The following is a 20,972-nucleotide window of genomic DNA, read 5'->3' as shown; positions in this document are numbered from 1 at the left end:
GTGGTTAAAAATGCTGCTTGATATTGTTTGAATAAGATAAAACACTTCAAAACACTTCAAATAAACAAATGTCAGTTCGTGTGATTTTCAGAGCTACTCCTCTTTCTTCTGTAGCTCACAACAGATCGTGTGCATGATGCTGAAAGTGTTGCTGATCTCTGAACTTCTCGCTGAATTAAACCTTCTCCTGTCGACTCTTTTCAGGACGACACCAACTCAAACATGGTCATCGAGGCGATTAAGAACGACAAGCTTCACCAGATGGAGAGAGACCTGTAAGAAAAATCACACACACACAGTTGCAAATAGAGCAAAATTAAAAAACAAAAAACAGATTGCCTGCATCAAATCGGATTGAGTTCTTGTCCCTGTGAACTGTTGCACAGAAAAGTCCTGGCTGAGAAGTGCATCATGACCTCAGCCAAGCTCATCGCTCCAGCTATCGAGACGTCTTTTGCGACTGGATTTGACTGGTTTGTTACTGCTGTTATTTATTTATTAATTTATTTATTTTCATCTTGCAGTGTTAACACCAGAGGGCACACAGTGCATGAGATGATTCAAAAAAGTTATAGCTGACAGTATTAAAGCAGAAGTAAGTGATATATTTGTGTTAATATAAGTCTTAAATAGTTATATCTTCCGACAGCAATCACTTCTATAGAGTGTTTGGTCTGAAACACGGGTCTGTCAGTCACTCTGCTCTGCTCTGAGCCCAGGAGAAAACTTTCCTTGTATCCTACAGTTTTTATCCAATGAGGAGAGAGAACGGCATGCAGGGCTGTGTGTGCAGCCAAGGGACGCCGTGAATGTGGCGACGTAGGGACGAGGACTGTTATGGTGCGTTCAAGGAAACTCGTATTTTTACGACCGTGAAGTGGTACCAGTTCGATCTGGTACGAGTTCACGGGTCAGAAGTTACGAGTGGCCGTTATAGTGACTTTCACAGACAACAGGTCGGTAAAAACACGAGCTGGGTTACCTGGAACGCTACAAAGTCGTAGTTGTGACTTGAAGCTGTAATTTACGATTTCAAAAGCCTACCTGGAACACAGCATTAGCGAAAACGGCCGATCACTTACTTCTGCTTTAATTAGCTGAATTTCTCTTTCAGATGTTAAATCAGAATTTCCTCTTTTGGGACTAATTAATCTAAATTAGATGTTATAAGTTGTCTTGAAGTGTTTTCTCTTACTTAATAACTAAATAAATACCCCACAGTCTGGAGGGGTAGTTGCTGAACCTGCATAAAGTACACACTGGTTGTGTTTCAGGTGTGTGGACATGGTGAAGAGCTCTCAGTACGTGGAGCTCGCCAACGATCTGGAGATCAACAAGGCCATCACCTACCTGAGGCAGAAGGACTTCAACCAGGTGAGTGTGTAGGTGTCAGCGGCATGAAGGGCCACGTCACTCAGCTGTAGCAGAGGACGGTGACAAACACAAACAAACAAACACTAAATATTTTACTTCCAAAACAAGTCATAGCTCTGAGTCTTACCATAGTGTGTCATAGTAGTGTAACTCAGTCCAGATGTTTGCCACCTAACTGATTTAGTGTTTGAGGACATGCAGAAGTTCAAACTATGTGTGACATAAGTATTAAAGGGATAGTTCAACATTTGGCCCATTACCATAATCCCTATAGTTTTAGCAGTAGGTTCGTTACCTTTAATTGTCGGTGCAAGCTGTTTTTAGAACGGTGGAGCAGAGCCGTGAGCTGCTCAGAGCTACGCTACGGAGGCTCATTATGGGATTTCTTGGTTTCCCTCATCAAACTCATCAAATACACAATCCAACAACTCCACAACGCTCTGGTGGACAAGTTGTGACCTGCACATTCACCACGCTATGAGATAATAACACAACGAGTTGTTTTTGAGGCAAATGCAGAGACTGTTTGCTGAAAAACTGCCCCCGACGGGAACGTGCATCAGCGGTTTTGCATGAATTTGCCTCTAAAACAACTCTGTCTCATAACGTTGTGTTATTATCTCATAGCGTGGTGAATGTGCAGCTCACAACTTGTCCACCAGAGCGTTGTGGAGTTGTTGGATTGTGTATTTGATGAGTTTGATGAGGGAAACCAAGAAATCCCATGAGCCTCCGTAGCGTAGCTCTGAGCAGCTCACCGCTCTGCTCCGCCGTTCTAAAAATAGCTTGCACCGACAATTAAAGGTAACAAACCTACTGCTATGACTATAGGGATTATGGCAATGGGCCAATATGTCAAAATGTTAAACTATCCCTTTAGTAAATGTAATACATACTTGTTTTTTAATCTCACAGTTGTGTGATTGTGAATTGTGAAATTGTTTTATGAATTTTGAACATCAAAATTCATGAAGTGAGTGGTATCTCCCTGTGTAACATTTGTTTTTCTTTTTATATCATTTTTTTCCCTTTTTTTCAAAATGTTCATGTATTTATTTTTTTACTTATTTATAATTCTGGTTGTGTACAGTTGTTGGCCTGTGCTGTTTGTTTACATGTGTCAGTTTTCTCCTGCTGAGGCAGCGTCACACTCTGACCTCTGCTCTTCTCATTGCCCTCCACTCCCTCTCTCCCTCTCTCTCTCTCTCTCTCTCTCGCTTTTGTCTCGTTTCCTTCCCATCTGCATGCCTAAGGTTGAGGTATGTGTGCTTTCTGTTTCCATGTTCCATGCGTTCAGATTGGGTTGTTTGGGTTTTTTTTTCTTTCTTTCTTTCTTTTCCTTCCTCCTGACATGTTACTACTACCTCAGCATGCCCATTTTTCCCCACATAACAGCACGTTGGAGAAGCAGTTATTGGTGTAAAACCCACAGACCATGAGGAAAATCTGCAGGGAAATGATATAACCACTGATTTGATTTCCCAGTGAGCTCTGAGCTGCACCAGTGGAGCTGCTCTGTGGCGAACGCTGGTCCACTAACGGAGCAGCTCCAAACTGTCTCCAGTTACAGAGTCTCAACTGCAGGAGCGAACAGTCTTGTACTCACAGGCTTTAATACACCTGGTGCATGTGTGTGTGTGTGTGTGTGTGTGTGTGTGTGTGTGTGACTGTGTGTGTGTGTGTGTGGTGCTTTTAGGATGAATGCAGACAGTGGTGGTGGTGGTGGTGGTGTAGGCTGCAGCATCAGAGCAGCTGTAGCTTAGCTGGTGGTTTGTCAAACTGATAATGTTTATACACTAATACTGTTGTAAAGTCTCCCCAGTAAGTAACACAACTACATCAGCACAACAACCAATACATGTATAGAAAAAAAAGTGATTTCTCACAATGAATTAATGAATGAATTACATTTTTTATGTGTCCAAAATGAAAAAATTGACAAGTGGAAGTATGGACGTAGAGCCAGAGTATTACTGAGAACATTTTTTTTTCAAAGACTTCGAGAATAAAGTCATAGTCGTACGAGAAAATACCTGTCGTTTTAGGGGAGGAAAGTTGTTAAAATGAGGTCGTGGAGCATTTCGTGAAGTTGTACTTCAGTATAAGGTTTCACAAACAAGGAGATACGTAATCTTTTGGCACATCAGCACCACATTGTCATCAGTATCAGGACTTTGAAAAGAATATGCAAAAAAAATGCATCTATTCTGCAGAAAGAACCAGGCGGACTTGGAGGAAATCGCTGCTTTTTTCTCATAAAATTGCCACTTTATTCTCATAAAATTATCACTTTAGTCTTGTAAAATGGTAACTTTTTTCTCATAGTGTTATGACTTCATTCTCGTAATATTATGACTTTATTCTCGTAAAACTATGACGTTATTCTTGAGGACTGTGAAAAAAAATGTTCTCAATGTGGCCCTAATACTAGAATATTTATTTATTTGACACATAAATTGAATTAGCATGTGGAAATCAATCAATCAAATCAAAGTCAAAATCAAAATCAAAATTACTTTATTTTTCCGAATGTCAGTGCAGATGCGGACACACACAACACAATGACAACAACAAATCCCCAATAATGGCAACACAAACATGTCACACATAAACTCACACACATACTGAAAATAAAAATGGTGGGAAAAGTTTGGAGTATTTAAATTCAAAGTCTTTAATAACATTGGTTTTCATGGTTAGAGGTGTGTTACATACTGGAGAGACAGACTTTCATCATAGGTAATCATAGAGGATTAATATAATAAACCAGAGGAAAACCAGTGTGAGATGTTAATGATCTAATGGCTTTTTTTGGGGGAAAAATATTTCATCAGGCCGTAGAAACGCTGAAAACCTTTGAGAAGAAGGACAGCAGAGTGAAGAGCGCCGCATCCACCAACCTGTCGTTCCTCTACTTCCTGGTAAGACTCACTGATCGTCACAAACTCAAACAGGTCGTGACAGGATTTGCACTCTGACCTTTTACCCTCTGACAGGGGAAGGACTACGACCAGGCCGATCGGTATTCTGACCTCGCCATGACCGCCGACCGCTACAACCCGGCAGCGCTCATCAACAAGGGCAACACGGTGTTCGTGAAGCAGGACTACGAGAAGGCTGCAGAGTTTTACAAAGAGGCGCTGAGGAACGATTCGTCCTGCACCGAGGCGCTTTACAACCTGGGTAACACCTGCTTCCATTATTATTACACTGTCGTACTGTTACACTGGAGGATTTACAGCAGAATTACCTTGACATGAAGTCTACAGTGTTTATTCTTAACCATCATGGACGTATAAATGACATATAAACTCACCTAAGGACCATGATTTTCATCTGGTTTTTAATTTGGTCCAACCTTCATGCTTGTTACAAACATATTTATTATACGTGGGTCTCAGAGGAAGTTGTTGCAGCAGAGACAAATTATAAACACAACTCTGGCTTTAGCTTTTAAGACGACATATAGTGAATTTATTTGCAAATAGTTGCTTATTTCTCTGTCAGTTCATCACGGCAAATAAAACTGTTCTAATTGACACAGTTTTCATACATTGTATTTGTAAAGAATATCGATTACAGCTGCTTTAGGTGGCTGAAGGTTATACTAGACTACGGTTTTAGTGACTCATTCAGTCAAATGTTATTTGTAGGGAACTTTTCATACAGGTCAGTGTGGTTCAAAGTGCGTCAGATGACTGATGAGCTAAAAACTGAAGGTAAAATCCAAGTTGACAACGAGCTACAAGAAACTATAATAGCATTAGGAATTAAAAAGCACAAAAAAAAAATGATAAAAGAACAGATAAGAACGACAGAGTACTAGTATAGGGCCACATTGAGAAAAGATTCTTTTCACAGATTTCGAGAATAAAGTCATAATATTTCGAGAATAAAGTGGCAATTTTATGAGAAAAAGTCATAGATTTATGAGAAAAAAGTCGTAATTTTACCAGTAAGTGGATACGGTGGCTGTTCTGGTTCTTTCTGCGGAATAGATGCATTTTCTTGCATATTCTATTCAAAGTCCTGATACTGATGACAATGTGTTGCTGATGTGCCAAAAGATTAAGTATCTCCTTGTTTGTGAAACTTCACAAAATGCTCCAACGGCCTCATTTGAACAACTTTCCTCCTCTAAAACAACAGCTTAAAATATTATGACTTTTTCCTCTTAAAACTATGAATTTATTCTTGAAGTCTGTGAAAAATATTTTGTTCTCAATGTGGCCCTAATACAGATAACATAGAATAAATACAATGATAAAAGAATTTAGTTCAGATTAAATTAAAACCAGGACGTCTGGTTCATGGACTGAAAACATGTGTGACACGTGTGTGTGTTAGTGCTGTAGGATCAGGAAGTGCTTTAAAAACAAGACCGACAATGTGAGAGAATAAGCTGGAGCTGGGTTATGATGATTTGTTTTAAGGCAGAACAGATCAAGTCAAGTCTGCTGGATGTGATTTGCTTCCAGGTCTGACCTACAAGAAGCTGAACCGTCTGGAGGAGGCTCTGGACTGTTTCCTGAAGCTCCACGCCATCCTGAGGAACAGCGCCCAGGTCATGTTCCAGCTGGCCCACCTGTATCCTGCTGATAAGACCTTAGACTTTCACTGTGTGTTGTGTATGATGAGGTTGAGCTGCTTCAGACAACCTGCTGCTGAATGGGTGTTAAAAGAATAGTTCACCCAAAATTCAAATGTCCCTCATTATCTCCTCCCCCTCATGTGGACTAAGGGCTGGGAGAAGTTTCAGAGTCCTCCGTGGCTTCTCTGAGTTACAGGGGGTCTCGGCGTAGCAGTGCATGTCCATATGACGGTTGCAAATGGATACCAACTGTTTTCGTAACAAAAAGACACACCAAAAAACATCCAAATACCTCCATGCTGCTCGTCTGTAATGTCCCTCTGGTATTGAAGCCCCGACATGAGAAATTGTTCCGAAAAAAATTAAATAAGTCTATATTTTAAGCTTGTTTGTAGCGGAAGCTCCCAGTGTTGCTCTGCCGGAATCTCGCGCGATTTGCGGAGCCGTGAACTGGGCGTCAATGCAAATGCAAATCACGAGAGATTTGGACGGACCAAGAAGAGCAGTGCTGGGAGCTTCCGCTACAAACAAGCTTAAAATATAGACTTATTTAATTTTTTTCAGAACAATTTCTCATGTCGGGGCTTCAATACAAGAGGGACATTACAGACGAGCAGCATGGAGGTATTTGGATGTTTTTTGGTGTGTCTTTTTGGACGAAGAAAAGTGAGCTCCGTTCTCAACCGTCATATGGACATGCAGTGCTGCACGGAGCCCCCCTGTAACTCAGAGAAGCCACGGAGGACTCTGAAACTTCTCCCAGCCCTTAGTCCACATGAGGGGGAGTAGAAATTTCAATTTTGAGTGAACTATCCCTTTAAGTTGTTCTCACACAAACACACATCTCCACCTGCTCCTGTGTGATGGTCCGTGACTGTGGTACCTCAGCTACGAGCTCCTGGAGGATCCTCAGCAGGCCATCGAGTGGTTGATGCAGGTCCTCAGTGTGACCCCCACTGACCCTCATGTGCTGGCCAAACTGGGGGAGCTGCAGGACAGCGAGGGGGACAAGTCCCAGGCCTTCCAGTACTACTACGAGGTACAGGAGACAAATAACTGATGCGTGAGCTCTCAGCCTTGTTCCGCAGGTTCCTTTTTCGTTTTTATTGAACATTTATGCATACATTACAGGACAGTTAGACAAGTACAGAACAGTATGGGGCAAGGGGCAACAGAATAGACAAACAAGCAAGCAAACTAAGACAGAACAAGCAGGCATGTGTTGAATTTGTTGGGAATAAGAAGAAGAAAAGAGAGGGAGGAAAAAAATATATACACTGCCCGTACCAAAAAAAAGTCACACACTCTAATATTTAATTGGACTACCTTTAATTTAGTTTATTTAGTTTAATACGGGACAGTGTACAATACCAATTATAAATTGTATAAAACAACGAAATGATGGTTGTACCAGATTTAGCTTCAGCAACTAATTTCCATCTGTAGTTCCAACATAAAATTCACAAATACAGATCACAATGAAATACAGGAGGAGCTTGGAACATAGGACGACATAGGTGAAGACATGGACAGCATAGAGGCAGTACACACACGAGCTGCACAGGTTTAGCTTTTATTAGGGCACACTTACGCTGTGGCATCATTTCAATAAGCTTCTGCAATGTCACAACATTTATTTCCGTCCAGAGTTGCGTTAATATTTCAAAGGTTCTCAGTGGGGTTCAGGTCTGGACTCTGTGGTCACATTTCTTCCTTGAAGATGATGGTTCCTCACTCTCCTTCCAGTTTGTAATAATGCGTTGGACAGTTCTTCTTCTTTCAGAAATCTCCACGACCTGAACATGTGTCTTCCAACATGGTTGTTTAAGAAACGAGAAGCTACTGACTGCATCAGTTAGGGTTAAATAACATGTTGCCCGCTGAAACATAATCATCCATGCAGTAATTATCCAATGGGAGGCTCTTACCTATTCGATTAGTTCAATCCAAGTGGGGACTTTTTTTTGGGACAGGCAGTGTATATATATATATATAATGGATGAACAGTGTGGAGTAATGCTTGGAGGGATCAGCTCTGCATAAATTGCATAAATGGGGACCAGGTGTTGTTGTAGCAGGCGATATTGTGAATGTGAGTTTTTCCAAATTTGAGTGTTCGGTTGGCAGATTGTACAAATGTTTTATTGATAGTCTTGTTCAGCTTTCCAGTTGAGTAAAATTATATTCTGGCAATGGTTGTAAATGTTTTGAGGTTGATAAAGAGGAGAGGTCACCGAGCGTTCTGCAGGTTCCTATTGGTCTTCTGTCGACTTCTATACGTTGTCTGATGTAGTGTTGTGTTGTGTTGTGTTGCTGTCCTTCAGTCCTTCAGGTACTTCCCCTCCAACATCGACGTGATCGAGTGGCTGGGAGCGTACTACATCGAGACCCAGTTCTGTGAGAAGGCCATTCAGTACTTTGAAAGAGCCACTCTCATACAGTGAGTAACAAGGAGTTAACAGTACGACAGACAGACGACACTAGAATCATAAATAACAAACCAAAACTTATCTGATTATCAATGAAAAACACTTCTATAGATGATCTGCCAGATGTTGAGATTATAAAACTTGGACATGAGAGTTGAGAAATATCTGGGATGTGATGACATTTCCAAACAGTTCTGTCCCAAGAAATCAAATGATTCACTTCTTCTTTCATCTTGTTTTGATCGTCGTGTTCTCGACCATGACGCTCGTTCTCATCTGGAAGTCGTGAACAAAGAGGAACGGGTGATTAGATGTTGTTTTGCCCTGCAGAGCAAGTCAAGAGTCTGTTCCGTACGTGTGTATGTTTGTGTGTCGGTGCTGAGAGGACGTTTTCTGTCTCTGCTGTGGCTTCTCTCAGACCAACGCAGGTGAAGTGGCAGTTGATGGTGGCGAGCTGCTACAGAAGGAGCGGTGAGAGCGATTCTGTTAGATTTCATCAATAACGGCACCAGTTTCTGCAAGTTTGACACTGAAAACCATGAACAAGGGAACCTGTGTGTTCACTCATCCAGTGATGGGTTTTATTAAAGTTACTCTGATTAGATTGGAGGGAATATGGGGTAAAACATTTGAACACAGCAGATATAGATGATTGGAGAGTAAAACCAAAACTAGACTAGAGTTGGTGACTTATTTATTTATAGCTCTTTAAAGGGATAGTTCAACATTTTGGCAAATTGGCCAATTGCCATAATCCCTATAGTCATAGCAGTAGGTTTGTTACCTTTAATTGTCGGTGCAAGCTGTTTTTAGAACGGCGGAGCAGAGCCGTGAGCTGCTCAGAGCTACGCTACGGAGGCTAATGGAATTTCTTGGTTTCCCTCATCAAACTCATCAAATACACAACCCAACAACTCCACAACGCTCTGGTGGACAAGTTGTGAGCTGCACATTCACCACGCTATGAGATAATAACACAACGTTACCACACAGAGTTGTTTTAGAGGGAAATACAGAGACTGTTGATGCACGTTGCCTTCAGGGACAGTTTTTCATCAACAGTCTCTGTATTTCCCTCTAAAACAACTCTGTGTGGTAACGTTGTGTTATTATCTCATAGCGTGGTGAATGTGCAGCTCACAACTTGTCCACCAGAGCGTTGTGGAGTTGTTGGATTGTGTATTTGATGAGTTTGATGAGAGAAACCAAGAAATCCCATAATGAGCCTCCGTAGCGTAGCTCTGAGCAGCTCACGGCTCTGCTCCGCCGTTCTAAAAACAGCTTGCACCGACAATTAAAGGTAACAAACCCACTGCTATGACTATAGGGATTATGGCAATGGGCCAATTTGCCAAAATGTTGAACTATCCCTTTAATATGGAACCGTCCAATGAACACAATAAAAAAAACGTTACTCAGTTCATTTTCTCTCTTCTTCTCTACAGGAAACTACCAGAAAGCTCTGGAAACATATAAAGACATCCACCGCAAGTTCCCAGAGAACGTGGAATGTAATTAACTTTTCATTTTTAGCACAGAATAATAATAATAATCAACTGGTGAGGGTGTAATGAAAATATAAACCTGTGTGTGTGTGTGTGTGTGTTCAGGTCTGCGATTCCTGGTGAGACTGTGCACAGACATGGGGCTGAAGGAAGTCCAGGACTACGCCACCAAGCTGAAGAAGGTGGAGAAGATGAAGGAGATCAGAGAGCAGGTATCAGCTCTACTTAAACTTCCACTTTTAAAGACATCAAGTCATTCAGAGCTTCTTCTTTCTTTCTTTTTTAAAATGTCAACAAGCATCAGTTCTGCTTCTCTTTAATCACCATCTGCTACACTCTGATACTGATTCACCCCACAAGCCGTTTACAAAACCTCTTCCAGGTGGGTTTGTTGTTTTGGGGAAAACACGGCACATGGGAAGTCGTGTGTTTTGGATTTTGTTTTGTATAAAGAGAAGAAGTTGGTTGTTGGATGATGTGACAAATAACAACACTGAGACTTAATCAAAGAAATGTATACTTGTGTATTTACTTTATTTAAACTCTATTGATTTAGATTAGTTAACAAGCTCACAGCTTCACAAATCACCTGCTTGTTCCTCTCATGTAGTGTTGTTTTTGGCGGCCTGTTTTAATTTTAGTTTTAGTCTAGTCTTTGTGTCAAACTGTGATTTTAGTTTTTATTAGTTTTAGTCATGTTCATACTCTTTTTTGTCTAGTCAAGTTTCAGTCGACTAAATCTCTGAGCGTTTCACTCTTATTTTAGTTTAGTCTAGTTTTAGTCGACTAAAACTGATGACATTTTCGTCGAGTTTTAGTCAGTGATTTTAATCTCTTTCTAGTAATGTAATTCTATTTAACCCAGTCAATATAGTGTAATTACCTATAGTAACTATAGACGAAACCATAATTTTTCTTTAGTTAAACCCATTTCACATATTATTCACATATTATTGTTTCCTTATAGACTCAAGAAAACATCCATTCCAGACATGGAAGATGCTGCTCAACATATTTATTTTCAGTTCCCACACATTATATTTAGCAGCTATTTTGGAGAAACACACTTTACACTCTTTCTTGTCTCAAGAGAGAGTGTAAGAGTCTCTTGTTTGACGATCCCCGGCTGCCCGGCCATCGGTCCCTTTCTTAAATTGTAGTTAACACTAACCCACCGCAGCTGCATCTTCTAAATAACGCCGCACGTGGGGATTGAGGAAGTGACATCGCTGCCTAGGAAACAAAAAATAATAATAACGCGACTAAACATGATAATAACGTTATTTTCTCATCTTGTTTTAGCAGAGTTTTTATTTTGTAAACCACATTTAGTCTGGTTTTTATTCATCAACAATATTGCATTATATGTTTCATTATAGTTATCGTCACATGGCCGCTATTTACGTCATAAGGTTCGTTGACAAAAGCAACACTACTCTCATGATCTTTCATCAATCATCGTCTCCTCACCGATGTCTTGGCGTCTCATCATCTCCTCCTGGACTTGATCCTATGACGAGATCGAGCTGATTGAAAACACATCAATCCTTTTTAGCCACAAAGTCGATCAGTTTTCGTCGCTGCAGCTCCAGAAACGCATGAAAAACATCTGTTTGTTTTTTTTTTTGTTAATGCTCAATGAATCCAAAGCAGCACACTGAGCAGAGAGCAGCAGATGCTTTACAGCTGTTCAACACCTGGCTGATACCGAACGTTTAAAACAAATGTTGTGTTGTGTTGTGTGAGAATTAACCGCAGCTCTGAAGTTTGGTGGAGCTGTTTGAGCTGTTATCACCTGAGGCGTCTAATCGATCAGGATGAATGTTTTCTATTGGAGGAGATTTCTTATCAATCTGAATAAATGATAATTAGAGACATATGATAGGGATGATGATTAGTTTAGACATTTCTGATGTCAATACTCCCCCTTCCAAACTTTCTTTTCTCATTATTCTCAAGTGAACTCCAGCATTTTTGTTTTACACCGTCAGACTCATGATTAAAGGGATAGTTCACCCAAAATTCAAATTTCACTCATTATCTACTCACCCTCATGTCGACTAAGGGCTGGGAGAATTTCCAGAGTCCTCCGTGGCTTCTCTGAGTTACGGGGGGGTCTGCGCAGCACTGCATGTCCATATAATGGTTGTGAATGGAGCTCACTTTTCTTCGTCCGAAAAGACACACCAAAAAACATCCAAATACCTCCATGCTGCTCGTCTGTAATGTCCCTCTTGTATTGAAGCCCCGACATGAGAAATTGTTCTTCCGGTCAGTGCAAATCACGCACTGACACAAAGAGACACTGGAAGTTTCCGCTACAAACAAGCTTAAAATATAGACTTATTTAATTATTTCTCATGTCGGGGCTTCAATTCAAGAGGGACATTACAGACGAGCTGTTTGGAGGTATTTGGATGTTTTTTGGTGTGTCTTTTTGGACGAAGAAAAGTGAGCACCATTCACAACCATTATATGGACAAATACTGCTGCACGGACCCCCCCATAACTCAGAGAAGGCACAGAGTACTCTGAAACTTCTCCCAGCCCTTAGTCGACATGAGGGGGAGTAGATAATGAGTGAAATTTGAATTTTGGGTGAACTATCCCTTTAACATTTTATATAAAAAGGATAAAAATCTTTTTTTTTCTTTTTATTTGTCACAGTCTTGCACCTGTCTCTCTCACAGTGTATCTTGTATCTGCTTCATGTCCAGCAGCTTCACTTCATTCAGACCTCACACAAACCTCTATTATAGTTTTTTTTCTTTCTTTCTTTCTTTTTTTCCGGCACCTAACACATAATGAAAGTTAATGCTGCATTGCATTCTTCTTCCCATGAAGAGCGCTAAAACCAACCATCATAGCTGTCTGTCGTGGCTCCCAGACTTCAGGGGCCCACACCCTAAATAGCTCACACATACACACACACAAAAAAAAAAAGAAAGAAACGATGGTGGTCTGGGGGTCATTCCAGTTTTTGACTCTTTCGCCTTCGTGTCCTGTGGAGAAAGTCGTCAGAGCCAGGAACAGATGAGATGGAAGACTTGGTCAAATCACAACCAGCTGCTGTTAAATCAGTGCAGAGAGGGAGAGAGAGAGAGACGGGGCAGAGCCAGAGAGCGTTGACTCATTAATCCCAGCAAAGATCCAAACTGAACGACAGCGAGCAGCAACCGATCCCGCTGCAACGTAACAGCCGAGGTTATGAAATGATGGAGGAGGAGGGAGGAGATCGGAGACAAACACAGACAGAGGAGTCAATCACCTCTGCTGTTTATTTCTTCAGGGTTTATGTGTGTGTGTGTGTGTGTGTGTGTGTGTGTGTGTAGATCTTAATGAAGGCTGGATCTGAACATGGGTGTGGTCCGACTCCATGTTAATAACAGTAATAACTAACACAGGAACGCCGGCTTTTTCCTTTTTATTTCTGGTCTCTTTAATCCAAACAAACGGGGAATATAAGACGTAACGACTTTGACATTTATACTCACTCTTCTCATATCTTAATGTCAGATTCCATTAGTCTGCGTTGGACGGGTTTAGTTTAAAAAAAAAAAACAGTTTTCATGCCAATAAAACAGACTTTATTTATGAGACGAATAAAGACAGAGAGGGAGACAAACAGCAGCTCAGAGTCTAGTGACATCTTTTTCCAGTCTCTGCTCTTTTGTTGTTTTGTTTGGAGTAGAAACGTATTATAACTTATTAAAAAAGTATATAAAAAAGACATTTTTAATTCAGAATGATTTATTCCTTGTCTTTTTCCTTTCCTCCTCCTGCAGAGGGTGAAGTCGGGCCGGGAGGGCAGCGCCAGAGGTCGGAGAGAAGGCCGAGAGGGCAGCGCTGGGAGTGGAGGTGAGTCCTGCCGGGCCGAGGGGGAAAATCACATTCCTACAGTCGTTTTCTTGACCTGTGACGTCCAATTGTTCAAACAAAAATCCTCAAATTGAATTAAAATCTGGGAGAAGAGTTAGAAATCTGAAGACACTTGAACATCTACCAATTTATGACTCCTCCAGAGTGTGTGTTTTTTTTTTTGTTGTTGTTATTTTTGGGGTTATTTTTCGACTTCTTTTGGATTATACAGTAGAGACAGACAGGAAAATCAAGGAGAAAGAGAACTGATAACGTGCAGCAAAGGACTGTAGGTCGGATTCAAACCCACAGGACTGATCTGACATGGTACAGGCTCTACCAGGTGAACCACCAGGAAGCTCTTAGTTTTTATTGCACAGTTTATTTAGGAAATGAATCATATTCTGTGTCAAAGTCACACTCTTATTCTGTCTATACTTTCCTAATAATATTCAATTTAGATGGTGTTTTTTTCCCTGTTAGGGTTTTCCATGGAGTTTTTCCTCAGTGGATGTGAGGGTCTAAGGGCAGAGGATGTTGTTATGATGCCATGTAAAGCCCTTTGAGACAAACTGTGTGTAAAAACGGGCTATACAGATAAAATTGCCTTGCCTTTTATTCTGAAAGGTTTCTGTTGCTCAAGTTGATCTTGATATTCCTCATATTAGTGTATATATCAGCAGTAATACTGAGACATGTCCAGCCATGAGGGTAAAGGAGGCCATTTATTTATATTCGGTGGTTTTTAATACGTTTTTTGTTCATGTATGTGACACTTTGTCTTGTACCTGTTGCTCACTCACGCTGCTGCTGCTCAGGCGGCTCCACCACACCTGTCCTCACTCCTCCTCCGAAGAAGACCAGCGTCACCACGGGTACACGACTACACGTACACCTCTGTTCCTCTGATCCCTCACTGATCCCTGACTAGAGTCTGTCGTAGAGGTCGTAGTCTTGTCCCGTAGAAAAAAACGTAGAACATTTTTGGGGATTTTGGGCTATTTTTCTCCCTTAACATGTATTCTTTCAGAAAAGTCAAAAGAAATGGTACAAAATCCACATGAATGAGGTTATTTTACTTCATTTTTCATTCTCTTTCGTCAGTAGATTTCTCCTAAATTCACTAAAAGTTAACATTCTACTGTTGTCTGACCCATGTCATGCCCGGTATCATTGTAAAACTCTCTCTCTCCTGAACAATTATGTAGGCTCCAAAAATGGTCATTTCCTCTGTATCCGCAACTAATCGTAAAAGTATGATTGACATTAACAATCTATGGAATTTTACAGTACAAGCCGTTTTCTCAAAATGAGTTTTTCCTCAAACTCTGAGCCCGAAATCTCCACTTCAGCAGCACTTACAGACACCAAACCTTCCAATTTCATTCCTGTCTATATTCTGAAGGATTTTACAGAGGGGATTGTTGACATATCATTCACAGCCTGATTTATACAACATTTTATTCCTAAAAACAGGGCGAAATTAGATTTTTTCTTTTTTTAGGGCTGGTGACAGTATTTTCTCATTTACAGAGTGATAAAAAAAAGATATCCAAAATCCTCCTCTGTAAAAACTTCTGACTCTAAAATGTCAACAAAATAAAACAAGAATTTTGAAAGGGGCTTTATCCATTGTTCAGATTTCGGTTCTGGAAATGTAATTAGCCTATATTTCATCAGATATTGCCTCATTTACATATTCAAACATAAAATTTGACAAAACATGTAATACAAAAAATATTTGTCTTACTGTAAGTGATAAACTTGGGAAGTTTCATGGTGATACGTGCTAGTTAAAATTTTTACCCTATTCACCTGTAGTGCACGAACAAACAGGTCAGACACAGTTACAGTTCATGACTCATTGTTTCACCACATGAAAGAGGATGTTTAGGTTGGATTTGGGCTGAATATTTGTGCATCAATGAGACGTCAAAAAGGAAAATCTATCCCTTTTGGAAGCCACCGTGTGATACAGTTGTTGTTTCTGGTGCGTTTGAAGATAAAACCTGCAGGATCTGACTCCAAACTGCAACAAACCAGCTCCTCTCGCTGTGTCTGAACTGAACCATGAGGATGAATCTGCAGTCAGTCAGACGGTGCACTGCAAAAACTCAAAATCTTTCCAAGAATATTTGTCCTTTTTCTTGTCAAAATGTCTCATTTCTAGTCAAAACTAATCTCTTTCCACTTAAAATAAGACTCATCACCTAAAAACGAACTTGTTTTTTAGATAATTTCCACTTGTTTCAAACAAATATTCAATTGAAATAAGTAGAAAAATCGGCCAGTGAAAGCAAGTTTTTTGTGCTTGTAATAAGGAAGAAAAACTTGCTCCACTATCAGATTTTTCTACTTATTTCAAGTGAAAATCTGCTTGAAAGAAGTAAAAACTGTCTTAAAAACTTTACTTATTTTAAGTAGAATGAGATTTGTTTTGACTAGAAATAAGACAAATATTCTTGGTAAGATATTTGAGTTTTTGCAGTGTGTGGACTTTTTTGTATAGGAGCTGCCGGTCCTCCACTGTTTCACCATCCTTCACTACAGACCCACAACACACACACACACACACACACACACACACAGAGACACACACAGACACGTCCTCTCGATGGGCTCCAGCTCTGGAAATCTGGCTCATCAGCAGATTTCAAACACAATCCAGACAAACCGAAGCGCTGGCTGCCAGAGGCTGTAACCAGGCCCAGCTCGTCTCTCCGCTCCGCTGCAGCTCCACATCCATACCGTCCTCGACTGTAACGCACTCAAATGCAAATATCAGACACCTGCTCCGCTCTGCCAAGAACTCCATTACTCTCCTGCGTCCTCCTCATAGATTAGATTAGAAACCCCCAAACCCCCCCCACCTCCCCTTCCCCAAACTCTCTCCTGGTGTGTTTTTTATTGTCCAATACTTCCACGGTGCCAGAGCTGTAACTGGACCCGTCAGCGTCTCCTCGCTCACACATTCAATGTTTCATATCTGTGAATATTTCTCATGACAGTTTTAAGTTGTTCAAACTATTTTTCTTTCCTTTTTTTTTTATGGCAGAGTTACAGCCTCTCTGTGCTCTCCCTGTTTTGTTTTGTTCTGTTCTGTTCTGTTCCTTCTCTCTCTATGTGTTTTTTTTTTCATTCCTATTTCCAGTCCAGCTCCATAATCTTTATTTCTGTCTGTTTCTCCATCTGTCTTCGTCTTCTTCTCCTCACTGCTTCCTCTTTCGCCGCCCAGTATCTCAATCTGAGTCTAAACAGCTCAGTCCGCCGTTGGACTCAGGCAGAGGTATGTGAGATAATTACAGTGAGAGTGAAGCATTGTGGGATGTGAGAGAATCGGACATAAAGATCCAGACGAGTCGATTCTCAGTCGTTGCATCTGAGATAAATGTTCAACTTCAACTGTTTTATTTTCACTGGGTTTTAAGAAAATGAGGTGAAGCAAAACAAAACAAATCTAATTGGTGACAGGATCTCGCTCTGCAGTGCTACAGTAATCCCCACAATTGATTGACTGAATGTCACTTAAAAGGGATAGTTCAACATTTTGGCAAATTGTCCCATTGCCATAACCCCTATAGTCATAGCAGTAGGTTCGTTACCTTTAATTGTCGGTGCAAGCTGTTTTTAGAACGGCGGAGCAGAGCCGTGAGCTGCTCAGAGCTACGCTACGGAGGCTAATGGGAGTTCTTGGTTTCCCTCATCAAACTCATCAAATACACAATCCAACAACTCCACAACGCTCTGGTGGACAAGTTGTGAGCTGCACATTCACCACGCTATGAGATAATAACACAACGTTACCAGACAGAGTTGTTTTAGAGGGAAATACAGAGACTGTTGATGAAAAACTGTCCCTGAAGGCAACGCGCATCAGCGGTTTTACATGAATTTCCCTCTAAAACAACTCTGTGTGGTAACGTTGTGTTATTATCTCATAGCGTGGTGAATGTGCAGCTCACAACTTGTCCACCAGAGCGTTGTGGAGTTGTTGGATTGTGTATTTGATGAGTTTGATGAGGGAAACCAAGAAATCCCATGAGCCTCCGTAGCGTAGCTCTGAGCAGCTCACGGCTCTGCTCCGCCGTTCTAAAAACAGCTTGCACCGACAATTAAAGGTAACAAACCTACTGCTAAGACTATAGGGATTATGGTAATGGGCCAATTTGCCAAAATGTTGAACTATCCCTTTAATAATGTTTGTGATCAGCCGAACTATTATAAAATAAATCACATCATCATTTAGCAGCATTTTAACTTATTTACTTCTTTCTCTTCTGATCGAGTTGGTCTGGCGTGTTTCTGTTTCTGTTTCTGCGATGTGCCAGTTTCCAACAGAAAAACATGAGAAAACTATGTGAGTTATTCCAGTATTTCCCTGCTCTGGCGCCAAAGGACGTCCAGAGCAACAACAAGTACTGGTTCAACAGATTTATATCTATTTACAAGTGGAACAAACAGGAGAGAAAACCTCTAGTTTTACCTTTAAATTACTTTAAATAAAGATCCACAGCTGCCCTTCAGTTTTCCTCCCATTAAGACACAAGATAAACACACTAACTTTATAATGTCACGGTGAAAACTCCTGAACCTCTGACAGGCAGCTGCGATGTCGGACTGAGCTCCAACAAAACGCTTTCAGATATTTGAGAAAAGCTCTAGAGCACCTGAGAGTTTTCCCTCTGCTCTGTAAAGTATGCATATTTCTAGCACTGTACAGTGTGTGTGTGTGTGTGTGTGTGTGTGTGTGTGTGTGAGAGGATTCGTTTTCTCACGGATCCCAAACCTGCGTCACTCTCTCCTTCGTTTTTTCCTTTTTATTCTCTTTATTAACTAATTCTGACTGTTTGTATAAATAAACTCGTCGTCGTCGTTTCATTCGACCTGTTTGTACTCCTGTAATCCTCTGGGGCGGGGGAGCGAGTGTGGCGGGGGGACGGGTGTGGGGGAAAGTGAGTTTCAGAAGCCAGAGCGCTGACTCATCGATTCTCATCAACACCTCCCAATCACAACATGAAGCCCGCTCTTATTGTGAAAGGGCTCTGAAATTTGACCCGTTGCACCTTTAAAAACTGTGGAAACTGTTACACACTGTTAATTTTAGCTCTGGCTTTATTTCTTTTGTTTTTTTCGTTTTTCAACCTGTCGTGTCATCCCCTCGTTCCTATGTCTTCCTGTGGTGTGTCATAAAAGAGAAACGCCACCGACACCGTCCAAGAAAAGAAAAGAAAAGAGAAGAGAAGAGAAGAGAAACTGGGAGGAGAGAGGGAAAGGTTTGTGCGGCCTGGTGTGAGACGTTCGAGGGCCGTGAGAGAAGGTGGAACGTCTGGGCCTTCCTCCCTCCCTCCCTCCTCTCCTTCCTGTTTTCCAGCTCTCTGCCCCGTTTGCTCTAGTCGGTTTCCACGGCGACTTGTCTTGGCAGCCAGATGTGGGCGGCTGTCTGCTGTCTGCCGTCTGCCGTCCCGTCTGTCAGTCTGCCGTCGTCACCGTCGCTGTAGCCTCGAGCGTTAACACACTGAGAGGACTGAACCAGGTGCATTGTGGTTAAACATTTCCCTGATCTGCCCCTGAGCAAGGCAGCAGTGTGTGTGTGTGTGTGTGTGTGTGTGTTGACTGCATACAGATGGGTTAGATTTCCTGCGTGCATAAAAACAGACTTGGAAAATAGAGGATTTCTCAGTTTTATGAGATCTTTATATATATGGTAGATAAATGTCAGATGGTGACGCTCATTTACGGCGTATTAATTATTGATAATGATCAATTAAGTGCCAGCAATTATATTAGTCAACAGGCAAACAGATGTAATGGACACTGGTTGAACCGTCCAGGTGATAAAAGCTGATAAAAATGCACAAATTAGATCAGACAGGCTGCAGACTTTTAAAACTCTTCTAAAAATAAACTTTCACCACAAATCTTTTATGAAGGTTTTATAAGTTGTTGCAGTTTATTTTCCCATGATACAGACGATTTATATTCTCATCTGACTCACTTATGTTGAGTGATGTGTTTGTTTTCCTCTTGATTTCTCGAGTTCCCTATGTCATGGACACTCACTTCTTCACTCAGTAATTCATGCTTCAGACACTTATTAATCACTGTTGTCGTCATTCTGCATCATCACTACAGAGTTTCCTAACATACATTTTTGCATCTATAAATGTGGAGCATTGCATTGTGGGATTGTTAGCAGAGGGTCGTAAACGTGGAGAGATTTCAGACACAGATTGAAAAAGGATATTGGGCCTCATTCACGAACCGTTCTTAAGAACAAATTTGTTCTTAAGTCCTACTTACGAAGTTTTTACGAAGATTGTGGCATTCATGAATGTTTTCTTATCCAGAATTTGTTCTTAACTAAGAACAAAATCTACGAACAGTCAGGAGTATACTTACGCACTTTTAAGTGCTGAGACTTCTGCAAAAATAACCGATTATAGCGTTTTCTTTTGTTCTGCAGTTGTATGATATTATATGATTTGAATAAGAATTATTTTTTTATCTTTTATGATGTTTTTAATAATCATATATATTAATAATAATAATTGACGAATCATTGCAGTCTCTTAAAAAACATTATAGACACTTAATTCATATCCTTTTTTTCCCCCCTTTTCTTTGGGGGCGGCGGGGCGGGGGCATACAGCTGCCGATATGATTTTTTTTCCCTAATTGCGGCTGCAACAGTGCACTTACTGTAAGTGTTCACACTACACACAACTGGTTTTTTTTCATGTGATAATATGATGATATTTATGGTGGCACACGTGAGAGTGTCTCTCTGATAACAACCGAAGAGCTGCATCCACTGCTGACGCTACTAAATATAAATATAAAATATAAACTAAATATAAGCCTTTTGTTTGTTTCTTTGTTTCATTCCTGCCGCAGTAGCGCCACTTCACTACTTAAGTTCTTTTTACGTTTGGAGTCTGGTGCTCCTTCCCAGATTTTCATTTGAGCATTTCAACTTTCTTTCTCACTTCACCTTCTCTGCTCAGTGCCTGTGGGTTCTGTGTGCACACGGCCCTGCAGTCTCATGCCCTTTTACGGGCATTGATGGGGCGGTTACCTATGCTAATCCTATGTTAATTAGACTCACCTGGCACACGCCCTCAACTTACGAGGAGATGGCATTCATCAAGTAGGAACACAGCTGCGAACAATTCTGAGGCTTACGAACGTGTTGATGAATCTGACGTAGGGTTTTCT

The 20,972-nt window shown here is 40.9% G+C and overlaps 1 protein-coding gene across 5 annotated transcripts in view; it reads left to right on the top strand.

The window, feature by feature from the left end:
* Positions 1-20,972, top strand: part of ift88 (intraflagellar transport 88 homolog) — a 29,222-nt gene that overhangs the window by 5,581 nt on the left and 2,669 nt on the right. For 2 of the 5 annotated variants that reach the window (XM_085766044.1, XM_085766042.1), the window contains exons 11-22: positions 205-275; positions 387-473; positions 1,275-1,374; positions 4,209-4,295; positions 4,371-4,557; positions 5,853-5,961; positions 6,854-7,004; positions 8,290-8,405; positions 8,813-8,865; positions 9,840-9,905; positions 10,005-10,111; positions 13,685-13,757. In XM_085766044.1, coding sequence (XP_085622170.1) covers positions 205-275; positions 387-473; positions 1,275-1,374; positions 4,209-4,295; positions 4,371-4,557; positions 5,853-5,961; positions 6,854-7,004; positions 8,290-8,405; positions 8,813-8,865; positions 9,840-9,905; positions 10,005-10,111; positions 13,685-13,757 — 1,207 coding nt within the window. Of the gene's footprint in view, positions 1-204; positions 276-386; positions 474-1,274; positions 1,381-4,208; positions 4,296-4,370; positions 4,558-5,852; positions 5,962-6,853; positions 7,005-8,289; positions 8,406-8,812; positions 8,866-9,839; positions 9,906-10,004; positions 10,112-13,684; positions 13,758-16,032; positions 16,048-16,992; positions 17,044-20,972 lie in introns of all 5 variants that reach the window. The other 3 variants (XM_085766041.1, XM_085766040.1, XM_085766045.1) reach the window with 2 other exon arrangements.

Source organism: Trachurus japonicus, chromosome 21, assembly GCF_045865225.1.
Source record: "Trachurus japonicus isolate A0001 chromosome 21, Traja_1.0".
Lineage (NCBI taxonomy): Eukaryota > Metazoa > Chordata > Actinopteri > Carangiformes > Carangidae > Trachurus > Trachurus japonicus.
The sequence above is the reverse complement of the archived record's forward strand: the minus strand, read 5'-3'. Positions and strand labels throughout refer to the sequence as shown.